Source organism: Liolophura sinensis, chromosome 11, assembly GCF_032854445.1.
Source record: "Liolophura sinensis isolate JHLJ2023 chromosome 11, CUHK_Ljap_v2, whole genome shotgun sequence".
Classification (NCBI taxonomy): domain Eukaryota; kingdom Metazoa; phylum Mollusca; class Polyplacophora; order Chitonida; family Chitonidae; genus Liolophura; species Liolophura sinensis.
This window is the reverse complement of record NC_088305.1, coordinates 2,860,349-2,875,300: the sequence shown is the minus strand read 5'-3', so window position 1 is coordinate 2,875,300 and position 14,952 is coordinate 2,860,349. Positions and strand designations below refer to the sequence as shown.

Below are 14,952 nucleotides of genomic sequence, written 5' to 3'. Positions count from 1 at the left end.
ATTTGCCGTTAGAGCAGTGGTGCTAAATAGTGCACTTCATTTCATGAAGCTCATAAGCTCATAAAGCTCATTGTAAGAAATAATGATTCATACATATCCTGTGCGGCTTTACCATCCTGTAGCTTTTGGTAAACCGCCAGCACTCCACGTTTGCCACTTTCTCAGAAAATCGAACAATTTTTCTCCAGCATTTTCAGCGGTTCAAACGTAGAGCGCTGTCTGTACAAAGCTGGTTTACTAACGGGAAAATACCCTCTTGATAACTGTATCAATTTGAAGAAAACACATTCATAAAGTACTCTTTTATTGTGGAAGTGAAGAACTGGGAGGAGTAGGCGAAAAGGTATTAAAGTAAAGTCGGTTGACAGGTTCGTCGTCCAGTCTACACTGTGTGTCTTGACCTTCACGACTCGTCTGTTTGCCAAGGTTACCCTTGTGAGTCATGTCTTTGACCTTACTGTGTGATAAATCAATCAAATAAGTAAGTAATCTAGCAAAAACTTTGGAACCAGTTCAAGTTACTTTGCAAGTTAGAATAGATGTCAGGCCTCCGAGTGATGTATACACGTCTCATATATGTATAAGTCTGCTTTTCAATCGTCAGTTGTCCGGTTTGACGGATTGATTGGCGATATTATCTTGTGAACGCCACTAAAGCTTGAGCTTTAACAGTAGGCCATTAATAGTGTAACTTGCTGCCTAGCTGGCAATCAAGGTTTAGCACAGCGGCGTCAAGTGCCTGCTAGGGGAATCGGTCTAATTTGTCCTTCCCTATAATATGTAAGATTCATCACTAGAACAACGGGGAGCTGCCGACTTGGGTAAACACTCCATCGACCCTTATTGACGATGCACTAACGACAGCCAGATACCAGCCTCGACGCCAAGTAAGTGTGCCGATGAAAGATTACCACAGACTTCCCTTTGAGGGATTAAACTTGGTTAATTCTGGGCAGAAATCGCTTCTAATCGACCAAGCGAAGCAAACAGACCCGTAAGTTGAGCCGTTCATCATTCCTCGGCGTAGGGTTGCCGCACAGAGACGCAGTTAATGTCGAGATGTGTACAACACTCCCTTTTCGTCTGCCTTAGTCCCTGTCATTTAGCGAACTCCACTTTCGGGCGATTAAAGCTTTTAGTCTCTTCCCAACACCCAGGATTCAGCCCACTGCACCATTCACGTTGACAGATGAAGCAAATCACAGCTAAGGAATCCGGCTGTGTACTATGAAAAGCACATTTTCTGTCATGCTTAACAACAACAGCAACAACAATAATAACATATCCCCTTCTATCCCCCAACATTTCCAAAAATGAAAGAAAGAAAACTTAAAAAAACCGTATAGAAATTACACTACGTCATGTTGATTAGTTTAGCCTCGTACACAATGTTTCTTGGGTCATTCGTCGTGTGCATTGATTGCACTACTGCAATCAGTGCAGTTTGAATGGAGAAAATGTATCAATCAGAAGAGAATACAATGTACATGAAACTCCGATTATTGCACTAAGTGCATGAACGGGGTAATTAGGAAAGTAATTACCCGGTGTAATTAAATTTGAACCACGCACAAGTTAGATTATAGGGAAGATGTATGCTAAGGGTCATAGAAATAGGTTCGTACTTTCGGAAGTGAGGCGTGGACAAAATCTGAATGCATGGAAAAGCACTGTTAGGCAAAGACTTAATGAGGCTTGATGATGGAAGTAATCACGTGATTTCCATTAACCTTAAGCATGCACAGGTTGAAAAGATAGGCAAGATATGCGGTAAGTTTCATTGAAATCGACGGAACAGTTTTTGGCAAGGGTGCAGGGTCAAAATCTTATCTACAGACGCACGGACGGGCGGATTCCAGTATACCCCACATAGAGGACAAGACCTCTAAAAACCGATGTAGGCATCACTAAATAGACGACATAAAGCTATCCATAATATGCTTTATGGAACATTCTATCAGAGTTTAGGAATTCTTACGTCACAGGAAGTTTTTTTCAACTCTAATTACCACACTGAATGTTTTTGAACAGCACGTTTTACCTGTGAGAAAAAGGTGACTGACAAAATGTTGTCAAAAATTCCTTTTTTCTGGTGAATATCAGGGAAAAAGGTAATGTGACGTCAGAGTTCCTAGATACCGACAGTATGGCTCATAAAGCCCACCATAGTATTCCTTTTTTCTGGTGAATATCAGGGAAAAAGGTAATGTGACGTCAGAGTTCCTAGATACCGACAGTATGGCTCATAAAGCCCACCGTAGTATTCCTTTTTTTCTGGTGAATATCAGGGAAAAAGGTAATGTGACGTCAGAGTTCCTTGATACCGACAGTATGGCTTATAAAGCCCACCATAGTATTCCGATATTTTAACGCCTTCCGACACTCTTAAATAAATGAAAGTATTTTAGGTATAGATTTCAGTTGTCTGTATGGTGAACCTTACTTCATATTTTACCTTTCTTTTACTTTATTTCGTTGAGGTGTGTATAAAAACTTTATTTCGTTGAGGTATGTATAACAACTTTATTTCGTTGAGGTGTGTATAACAACTTTATTTCGTTGAGGTGTGTATAACAACTTTATTTCGTCGAGGTTTGTATAACAATTTTATTTCGTTGAGGGGTGCATAAGGGCTTTAATTTTAAGTGGGTAGTACACATGAAGATGTGAACTCAGTCAACCAGAGAATGATTTTATCTGAGATCCTCAAACATGTAGTTCTGTCATGCATACAAATAGAATCATAAAAAAGGGCAAAAACAAATGTAAGTTTAAAATAATAATAATAATAAAATTCCAAACTTCCGAGAGCTAACTCAAGCCGGCTATTTCCTGTTTTGGGGATTTTTGATTTTCTAGGTATCTAATATTACAGAGTTCGGGGCCATGGGCGATAGCTTAATTAAATAATTACTGCTCCCATAACCTTCCAAAACTTAAAACTTGAAAATGTTCGATAAAGAAGTATAATTGTAAAAAGATGATTTATTTTCCCTATCTTCAGCTTGTCTGTCGTGTGACATTAGTGTATATTACATCAGCCTGAACGCCAGAAGTGTTTTGTCATAAACACGTTCCCACAACCTCTAGGGAGCCTGTAACAACCTAGTTTTGAACAGCTCTGATACCCAGTTCATGAAATTGCATGAAGGATTCGGAAACCTTAAGTAATGCAACACACAAAAAGAGACTGGCGTAGTGCTTTCCCAAAGCTTAACAATAGTTCATTTATTCAACTGAGTATTTCGTTATAAGGTCTAACCGATACACCGAAACCTTCACAAAATAACGAGCCTCGTCTCACGTCACTATAAATTACGCGTTGTTTTTATAATATCTGATTCGGTAAAGCCCGCGAGACTACAATAATATCATTTAGAGCACAATATGAACTTTCCTATCAGTCACATAACACCCAGGAGACTTGTTTGACGTTGTATGTTTCAAGTAATCAAGGCCATAAATCTGATGTGAACCGTCCTAAAAAAAAAGGAAACAGCAATACATGGCTGTAAAATATAACGATATTGACCAATAGGCCACTGAGGTTCTTAGCAGGTGGACGGCTTAGTTTGGACCCTTATGATGCTGGTTTTGGGAGGTTCTCATTAATGATTTATTTTTGTTTGTTTGATTGGTGTTTTACGCTATACTCAAGAATATTTCACTTATACAAGGGCGGCCAGCAGTATGGTGGGAGGAGTCCTGGGGAAACCCACGAAATCCGCAGGTTGCTGGAACACCTTCCCACGTACGCTCATCATTGATGAAAATCTCATAATCGACAATTATCCGTCCTGTCTCTACCAAATAACGAAAACCGTTTGTCTTCGAACAGCAAAGTAACCAGCAATCCCTCGTATGTACTCTTACGCTCAAAAAATTCAACTCATAAATTTAACAGAAAGTCTTTTATCTGAGTATTGCTAGAATATATTCTGTTATTGCGACAGATTATTCTGTTAAATATAATACACATCTTCTATTAATTCAACATAACCATTCTGTTAGACAAACAGGATATTCTGTTGAATGTGAAACAATGTTGTGTTATAATAAAAGAATTCTGTTGAATATGACACAATGTTGTGTTATAGTAATAACAGAATATATTCTAGCATCACTCAGAGAACGAACTATCTGGTAAGTTCAACAGATTAATTCTTAAAGTGTATAGTTTTAAAATTTTGCGTGAGCGGGTTTCTTTTGGCAAGAATAAAATGTTTGTTTATTTAAAATTTCGAATACATAGGCAAAGGCTAACCCTGACGGTCTATCACATGTTCTGTATTAGGTCGTCAAACTGTTGTTCTGCCTATCAGATAACTCCACGCCATTTCAACCCGCTGTACACAAATATAGCCCAATAAAGCCATAGATCATCTCTCACAATCGGATTATCCGCGTAGTCAAGCACAAGCCTTCCGTCCTTCAAAATCCGCCAAACAGCTTAACATATTATCCGATTTGTTTGATTGCAGGCATTAATCATTATTCGTAAACGATCCCAAAGATGAGTGTTCCCATAAGCCACTTAAACAGTCGAATTAGGTCTCGACGTCATTGTCAAATTGGAGACTGAGTCAATATATATGGTTTATTATGGTTTATTAATATTCGAGCCAACAGGCCAGGAGATCACGTACAGGTCTGATAACAGGGATACACGTATGTAGAGCTAGGTAAATGTAAAATACAATTTTTGTACAAAGATAGTGTAAACACAGGTAAACATATGGTGTCATTCTTGACACAGAAATGTTATAAGCCTACGTGTAAACATAGGTGAATATATAAAACTATTCTTGCTGAAATTTCATAATAAAAATTAGAATTGTAAACCGTTATAATCAGAGGTTAAAATCATGAAATATGTTAAACACACAAAAACCGTTAAAAAAGAATCGAGTGAACTGACCTTCTAAAAGATTGTTGTGAAGAAAAAATTTCTATGGAATGATTAGAACTCAGGTCATTACAGGAATTCATGGCTCGAGGGAAAAGAGAATGTTTTCGAGCGTTAATTCTAGTTTACGCAGGCCGGAAAGTTGCCGTTTGTCGTAAGGCCCGAGCAGGAATATTAAAGCTGACCTGCTCTACTAGATAAGGCGAGTCAACGATAGAGTGAAAACTTTTGTGTAAGAACTTTAAATCTGCAGCTCTGCGACGATCAGATAGTGTGGGCAGCTGAAAATGTTTACAAAAATCACTGTATATTTCAGAGGAATAAGCGTCATTAGTTTTAAAACATAGATATTTGATAAACTTTTTTTGAACGTACTCTAACTTGTCTGAGAGATATTTTTGGGTGGGGGACCATATAATTGACCCATACTCCAAGTTGGAGCGAACTAAAGATCTGTACAGGGATACAAGTGACTTGGTTTTTGTAAAAGAAATACACGATCGCTTGAGAAAACCAAGCATTTTATAACCTTTTCTAACGGTATTGGTGACATGTACTCTTAAGTTCAGATTACTGGTTAACGTTATCCCAAGATCTTTCACAGTCTCAACTCTTTCAAGTGCATGTCAGTCTATGCTATAATTAGATATAATTTTGTTGGTCTTATTCGTGAATGATATCACACAACACTTGTCCACGTTTAGCTTAAACTGCCAACAGAACACCAGTTTGTTAAACGTGCAAGGTCATTCTGTAATAGCTCACATTCTTGCGCGGTACACGCTTGTTTGTAAAATTATTGTCATCTGCATACAGTGACAATTTAGAGTGCCGAACACAAGAGGACATGTCGTTTACATATAAAATAAAGAGTGGCGGACCAATCAAAGACCCTTGCGGTACGCCGGATAATACCGGCTTTCATGAAGATTCTGCGCCCTGTAGAACAACTCTTTGCGAACGGCCTTCGAGATAGGAGCGCAGCCATTTGAGCAGTGGGTCTTGGAAGCCATAATGCTTCAGTTTATGTATCAGCATATCATGAGAGACACTGTCGAAAGCTTTACATAGGTCTCGGTAAACAGCATCGGTCCGCACTTTTGCGTCAAAAGTCTTAGTGATACCATCAACATAACATGCTAGGTTGGTAACTGTGTCGCGGTTACGAAAAAATCCATGTTGATTTATGGCTATTTTTGTTTCGAACATGTTGAAACAGTGTTTCATATACAGCCTTTTCAAATAATTTACTGAAGAGTGGTAGGAAAGATATAGGGCGGTAATTAGTAAAGTCTGTCCGGTTGCATTTTTTGAAAATTGGAATCACGTTAGTTCTCTTAAAATCTGTTGAGAAGCACCCATTTTGAAGAGATGCATTGAAAATTAAGCTTAGGGGAACGGCCAGTTCCTCTGCACACTCTTTCAAAAGTAGACCTGAAATATTGTCATATCCACAGGCCGTGCGGATTTTTACAGAATTCAGTAAACAGGATATATCATGGGCATTAACAGTAGCATTGGTCATTATGTCATCACACGGAACAGAGAGCAGAGGCATTTCCGTTTTTTGGGGTCTGGTAAAAACACTATAGAAAAAGTCGTTAAACAACTCTGTGACTGAGTTGATATCATTAGCCTCAATATTTTCATACTTGACAGAGCCCGGAATTGAGCCGTTTGATTGCTTGGCTTTTACGAAACCCCAGAATCGCTTCGGGTTGTTTTCCGTTTCTGACTCAACATTTGAAATATATTCCTTATATTTTTCCCGTTTTAACTTTTTGAATGATTTTCGCAGATCAGCGAAATTAGAATAATGAATGTCACTTTTGAACTTTTTGTAGATGGTATAAGACTGTTCCTTATCTTTAAGAACGGCTAGTAGATGTTGATCAAACCGAGGTGGAAACTTGCGCTTGCTGTCTTGAACTCGCAATATTCTTTGCTAGTGAAACGTCACACTTCGTCCCCCGGGCACACACATAATCTAACACCTTGCCGTTGCAGGTCGCATTGTTATTGATGTGAGTTCAGCTAAAATATCCGTGCAATTGTCAGACTGGCCCGTGGTCCAACCGTAAGGCTTCAACCCATTGTTTGTTGACCGCCATTGGATATCTGCACAATTAAAGTCACCCGTTAGAATCACAACATCTCGATCTGGGTCAGTGGCATTATATAATCGCGAAAGTGACAAATCTAGTTCAGACCACGTTTCTGATGTAGACCATGGCGGAATATATACGGATCCCAGGAAAACATTCACTTTTTGGAAATAAATTTGTGTCCAGACGAACTCAATATCTGTTTCTAAATCCTGTCTTTGCCGAGCGCTGAAGATTTGGGCGTGAGTTAACACTCGAAACACTTGCACCATTACGTGCTCGTAGCTACCATGGCAACTAGCACTGTAGACATTACGCTGAAAAGGCAGTTACGTGCTGAAGGAGTCAAGAGCAGGGGGGATCTGGTCACAGTTTCTATGAAATCTTGACTTTCCAGATATCGTTCGTCTTCTTTACGACTTTATGTCATCTTAAATTCCCTGTATATACAGAGAGCCAGACAAAGTACTAGATCTGTAATGTGCAAAGGCCTGATGACCTCTTTCCAATTTGGTTGACGGCTGGTATATGCATGTCTGTTTTCATGCCCTCGCACTCTATATAATCCCCAAGACAGCTTTTCTCATAATCCGCTTTGTGTCAGATTTCGTGCAAACTTCAAATTGATGTTCACCCTAAATCGCCATTTAAGTGTCTTTACCAACTGAGCTATAAATTGACACCTATGACTAAGTTACCCGGAAAAGTATTACAGACTATCTGAAATCATCTTTCCCAATAACGATCAGAAAAAAAGCCGTTTTCTTTTTTGAATTTTTAACCCAAATCACAAAACATTAGACGATGTATTTTAATTCACGCAATAACGCTCTAAGTATGGTGCACTTAAATACATGCAGCTCGAGACAAGCGCAAATCCGCTCAACGTAAGTCATGGGCCAAAAGTGTGACAGGCGGCCATATAGGCAGGCTTCGGCGTTTACACTCCATACACGTGTGCTTTCCTCCCTTTCAGAGAATGAGTAAACCATGGGCTACAAGGAATGACTGATTTATACCCTCGGTAGACCTACAGACATCGTAATGATCCGTTAGTTACATTCATGTTTTCCAGAAAAGAATGTCAAACGCGAAGACGGAGGCAAGGCACACTTAACGCCATTCGGGTACGCCGCGGAATACATGAATTTTAAAGACATCGTTTCTTTTTCTGGGAACCGCGACGTAAATAAATAGATTATATGTCTTTCAACCGAAATCTTATACATAAGTAAGTTTCAGTGCTAAAATCACGCCAAAACGACTGTGAAACAGGGACAAAATAGCTGGTTAAGTGCAAGATAATACTCTGTAAGTCCTGATCGGTACGTGGTGAAGCGTTTCTAGGCCTAGTGTTTAACGCGTAAAGTAGCATTACAGATTAAAATGATAAGACTGGACATTGTCGTAATCTATATTCGACAGCAACTTGAAAGTGATGATAACCTCAAGCTAGCGAGCGATAGGCCATAACGATTGTCGCGTATTCTGTTCTGTACATTTACAGTGTAATTACTAAGGAAACGGACAGTACTACAATATGTAACTTAATGAGGAAATTCATTATACATCCGTCAGTCTTCTCAATTTTAGTCTGCAACAGCGCCGGCAAAATGTCAAACCTCGGGTTACCCGTCCACTCTTTGTCGCCGGCTATTTCAATCAGCGATATGCGGCGTTCATTACATGTATAAACCCAGTGTGAGCTCAGTCAACTTAGATAGCCAGAGACAAAGGCAAATCTACTCAACATAAACCACGGGTCATAAGTGTGACAGGCAGGCTTCGGAGTCTATATGTCCCTTCATCCCTTTCAGAGAATGAGTAAACCATGGGCTACAAGGAACGACTGATTTATACCCTCAGTAGACCTACAGGCATCGTAATGATCCGTTAGTTACATTTACATATTCCAGAACGGATGAAAAAGGCGAAGACGGAGGAAAGGTAACCATTTAACACCATTCTGGTACGCCGTGGAATACATGAATTTTGAAGACATCTTTTTTTTTAACCGCGCCGAAATGTGTCGTCCTGCAAATCTTGTAAGGCATAACCACGCAGCATAAAACACACTGAAGTCACGCCAAAAAGACTCTAGAGAAACGACAATAATGAGGGTTAAGTGCAATGCAATATGAGAAGAGCCGAGAGCGTGTGCATCAGTACATGGTGGAGGGTGAAAGGTTATTAGATTCAGTATCCAGTGAACAGCAGTTCTCAAACGAATATGTACGAAATAGTATGTAAATACTAAATTAAGCTGGGAATAGGTAAAAGTGAAACAGTCAACAGTTTTCCCTGATTCAGGAAAGACAGTCGATATTGTATGCATGGCATTCAAATGAATGATTTTCAAGTCCAATAGCGATTCTGTGAATATTTTTTAGGTCTAACTGCGTTTCAGTGAATAATTGCCAGGCTCTCATGCGATTCAGTGAATATTTTCCAAGTCCAGTTGAGATTCAATGAATATTTTTCAGGTCAATTTGCGAGTCGATGAATATTTTCCAGGCCCAATTGCGTTTCAGGTAATATTTTCCAGTTTCAATTGTTATTCAGTGAATATTTTTCAGGTCAGTTTGCGATTCAATGAATATTTTCCAGGTCCAATTGCGATTTAATGAGTAATTGCCTGGTCCATTTGCGGTCCAGTGAATAATTGCCAGTTAGAATTGCTTTTCAGTGAGGCGGCATTGTAGATCAAAATGACAAGATTGACCTACTATGAAGAGACGTTGTCGTTATATATTCAACAGGCCTCTTTAAGTGAAAGTGAAAGCGCTATATCCAGACAAAAGAAAAAATACTGCAGACGAAACATAACCTCGGCGATACTATAGCGTTAATTGTTTTGATTAACCTGCAAGTCCATTCATTCAACTATAACACACTGGTAATGAACTGTACCGTTTCACCCTGTCTAGAAAGGTTTGGCGCATAACCAAAAAAATTCGACTTTATCTTAACAATGGCCATGGGATATGATTGTCAAGCCCATGGATGTCTACCGTGACACGAGAGAAAATAGCCACAGACTTATTCCATGGGGAGCTGTCTCCGATAACATCAGCGACAGGCGTTGCAGATTTATCTATGAACAGCTTTATTGACGGGGATATCGGTAATTCTGGTCTTTTCGCTTCTGTCTCTTTGATGTTGACTGATAGCCGCCTCGAACACAGCATGTACGCAACAAGCTACTCTGCAATCGAATAGCATCGCTGAAGTCTTCTCCTAGCATCCATAAACAATTATCCACAAAAGGTTTGGCTTTTGTTTGTGTCTTAGTTTATTTGTTGTTTAACAACATAATAAAGATAATTTTTCTTAAAAATATGATAACCTGCTATCAAACTTTCCTACGCTTAACGTACAAACGCGTAACATACAAACGCGTAACATACAAACGCGTAACGCACAAATGCGTAACATACAAACGCGTAACATGCAAACGCGTAACGCACAAACGCGTAACATACAAACGCGTAACATACAAACTCGTGACATTGAAACGCGTAACGTACAAACGCCATACGCCATAAGGGCGGACGGCTAATGGGCCTCCAGCGAATGTGAAACGACACAAATCGTCCCCAACAGCGACGTCTTGCGTTTATGGCCACCAAGGCCACGCGAATATTGAAGGCGGAGGAATCAAAAATTGCCTAAGGACGGGATTGACCCCGCACCTCGTGTAACAACGCGCCATGACCGTCACGCCATGAGTAATTAATGATAATGAGGAACAGTGGCAAGTACTGGTGAACGCTCTCCTCATAAGCCTCTTCCAGCTTTTATGTACGTATTTATGTTTGGGGTTTAACGTCGTACGTAACAATTTCTCTGCCCTATGACAACGAGGAGTCATTAGGTGTGTGTACATATACTGTTTCTTCTTGTGACAGGGCGAGTCCATGACAATAAGAGTGCTGCAGCCACTGAAGTATCATGCCGAAGACACCAGACATAACAACTCACCCAGTCACGATATACTGACACTGGGTCAACCAGTCCTGTTTCCTTGCTCGAACCTCTGAGTGCTGAGCGCCAAGCGAAGCAGAAACAAGTGCCCTTTTTAAGTCTTTGGTTTGACCACACCCGGGTTTGATCCCAGGACGTTCCGGCCTATACGTTGCGAATATTACTTGGATTAATAAACAACTATACATTTTATAGTTTCAGTCTAACTCACACTGTGATAGGGATATGCTGGTTCAATGCTGGTCAAGATCTTCCTTAAAGCGTAAAATCAAAAAATCTTTTTATATACTTGATTTTTTACTTGACCCTCAACATGAAATGATACGCTTGACTGAACAGGCTCAACCTGAAATGATAGACATGACTGAACAGGCTCAACATGAGATGATAGGCATGACTGAACAGGCTCAACATGAAATGATAGACATGACTGAATAGGCTCAACATGAGACCATAGGCATGACTGAACAGGCTCAACATGAGATGATAGACATGACTGAACAGGCTCAACATGAGATGATAGGCATGACTGAACAGACTCAACATGAGATGATAGACACGACTGAACAGGCTCAACATGAGATGATAGACACGACTGAACAGACTCAACATGAAATGATAGACATGACTGAACAGGCTCAACATGAGACCATAGGCATGACTGAACAGGCTCAACATGAAATGATAGGCATGACTGAACAGGCTCAACATGAAATGATAGGCATGACTGAACAGGCTCAACATGAGATGATAGGCATGACTGAACAGGCTCAACATGAAATGATAGGCATGACTGAACAGACTCAACATGAGATGATAGACACGACTGAACAGGCTCAACATGAGATGATAGACATGACTGAACAGGCTCAACATGAAATGACAGACATGACTGAACAGCCTCAACATGAGACCATAGGCATGACTGAACAGGTTCACAACTTAACGATTTTATCTAAGCTTTAATCAAACTAACTATTCTTTTCCTTCATGACAAAACAGTCAATAGAATGATAAGATAAGCATATTTCACCAGACTTTATGAGAAAAGTCAACTTGAAGATTTAAACTATGCATATTAATCAAAACTTGGATATTTGTACAACTGGCTAGCGACAGTCACAATCATGTTTGAGAATAACAAATCTTTGTAAATACGAAAATCGGTCATGTCTCAGTTTCTAATTTCGACCAATTTGTATCGTATTTTATTGTATTTGTATCATGTTGCTTCCATTTGTAATCTTCTGGACGGCAGGTTTTGCTGTGAATATTCGGGGCACAAATCATTTGATTTACCCTGAGCATAAAAGATTTCCGGTTAACCGTTGATTACGGACTACAACGCATGGATTATCACGTAACTGGAATTTGATCGGGTTTATATCGGTATATCGTTACAGGAACTTGTTTACCATTGTATTCATTATTCTTATTATGTTCAAGAGAATTGTCATAGTTCTGAGAACTATTTTTTCTTCTTCACAATTCTCAAACAATGTGTTAAGATAGATTGCATAGATTACTGAACCACATAGAATACTGGTGCTAGCTTGTCTGTGTGATTATATGTAAACAGTGCAGAGATCATATTTATTCCACTTCTGAAGACTTAAGTAAAAAAATCAAACAGTTAAAATGTTTTGTTTCAGGAAGTTTAACATTTGTACACTGATTGGTCATTGCTTTACAATATTTCAACCAAATTTGGAGTCCTTTCCCATTTTGAGTTTGGCTTTCTAAGCTCTCGCATTTTCTGATTTAAGTCTTAAGTTGCTTGATAAATATAAGCCCAGGTCTTATTTAACACCATAGAGTATACTGTACTGGTCTGCTCAACAATAACACTGAGAAAGCCCATTCTGAAAATGGATACCACTGACAAACCTATAAATTGTGAGACAATCAATCGATGTTTATGTCGTGTTTAACCTGTCAAACGTGGGTAATATGAGTTTATATCATAATCCGCAGTTTTTATTCTTCTTGGCTTCAGCGTCAAACCGGCTGTTTTTCCTTTGTATAATACCGTTGGCTTTCGGAGAAGAAAATATTGTTACACAATGCTTTTTCGACGCGAGAAAATTGATATTGCCATGGGGCTTAGGTAAACCCGATACTCGTTGTGTTAAAGAATGAAGAAATAGACACAAAACTACTTTCCCATGATTATCTTTTTCTCTTCAAAAGCTGAAGTCTTCCAATTATTCAATCACTCGCATCTTTTTTCGCACGACAAGTTTTTTTGATATTAGAGATGTTTTGAGCTTATTCACAGCGCCCTCCAGGTCACTGCATAACCGCATATCACCACAAAACAGGCTTTTCTTAATAAATACTGTGTTTGCGTGTTCGCCGACCGTAAAAAGGCACAGATGTTTCTGATGGCGACTAAAATCTTCCAATAATTACTGATTTCAATTCCGATAAAAGGATGGGTCTTTTTTCTGGACGGCGAGTTTTGGGGAGACACGAACGGATAATTGATATCATAAATATAGGTTAAATAAGCATCCCGGAATTATTCAACTGTATGTGGTTGTGTTATCGGAGAGGTTTGACCCAGATTTCGCCTGTTTCAGTTCATGGCGCTGGGACACACGCAGACTGAATGTGGTCGTATTATCGGAGAGGTTTGACCCAGAATTCCGCCTGTTTCACTTCATGGCGCTGGGACACACGCTGACTGAATGTGGTTGTGTTATCGGAGAGGTTTGACCCAGAATTCCGCCTGTTTCACTTCATGGCGCTGGGACACACGCAGACTGAATGTGATCGTGTTATCGGAGAGGTTTGACCCAGAATTCCGCCTGTTTCAGTTCATGGCGCTGGGACACACGCAGACTGAATGTGGTCGTATTATCGGAGAGGTTTGACCCAGAATTCCGCCTGTTTCACTTCATGGCGCTGGGACACACGCTGACTGAATGTGGTCGTATTATCGGAGAGGTTTGACCCAGAATTCCGCCTGTTTCAGTTCATGGCTCTGGGACACACGCTGACTGAATGTGGTCGTGTTATCAGAGAGGTTTGACCCAGAATTCGCCTGTTTCACTTCATGGCGCTGGGACACACGCTGACTGAATGTGGTTGTGTTATCGGAGAGGTTTGACCCAGAATTCCGCCTGTTTCACTTCATGGCGCTGGGACACACGCAGACTGAATGTGGTTGTGTTATCGGAGAGGTTTGACCCAGAATTCCGCCTGTTTCACTTCATGGCTCTGGGACACACGCAGACTGAATGTGGTCGTATTATCGGAGAGATTTGACCCAGATTTCCGCCTGTTTCAGTTCATGGCGCTGGGACACGCGCTGACTGAATGTGGTCGTATTATCGGAGAGGTTTAACCCAGAATTCCGCATGTTTCAGTTCATGGCGCTGGGACACGCGCTGACTGAATGTGGTCGTATTATCGGAGAGGTTTGACCCAGAATTCCGCCTGTTTCACTTCATGGCGCAGGGACACACGCAGACTGAATGTGGTCGTATTATCGGAGAGATTTGACCCAGAATTCCGCCTGTTTCAGTTCATGGCGCTGGGACACACGCAGACTGAATGTGGTCGTGTTATCGGAGAGATTTGACCCAGAATTCCGCATGTTTCAGTTCATGGCGCTGGGACACACGCTGACTGAATGTGGTCGTGTTATCGGAGAGGTTTGACCCAGAATTCCGCCTGTTTCACTTCATGGCGCTGGGACACACGCTGACTGAATGTGGTCGTGTTATCGGAGAGGTTTGACCCAGAATTCCGCCTGTTTCACTTCATGGCGCAGGGACACACGCTGACTGAATGTGGTCGTGTTATCGGAGAGGTTTGACCCAGAATTCCGCCTGTTTCACTTCATAGCGCTGGGACACACGCTGACTGAATGTGGTCGTATTATCGGAGAGGTTTGACCCAGAATTCCGCATGTTTCAGTTCATGGCGCTGGGACACACGCTGACTGAATGT

General features: G+C 40.5%; 2 protein-coding genes across 2 annotated transcripts in view; one reads left to right on the top strand and one right to left on the bottom strand.

Annotated features, from left to right (window-relative positions):
* The window catches only part of LOC135477763 (calcitonin gene-related peptide type 1 receptor-like), an 84,207-nt gene that overhangs the window by 36,152 nt on the left and 33,103 nt on the right, over positions 1–14,952 (bottom strand). The window lies entirely within an intron of this gene.
* LOC135477761 (zinc finger CCCH domain-containing protein 13-like) overlaps positions 11,455–14,952 on the top strand; it is a 102,712-nt gene continuing 99,214 nt past the window's right edge. Inside the window, exon 1 of the mRNA XM_064757964.1 lies at positions 11,455–11,928. Within this exon, the coding sequence (XP_064614034.1) occupies positions 11,455–11,928 (474 nt within the window). The remainder of the gene's footprint in view (positions 11,929–14,952) is intronic.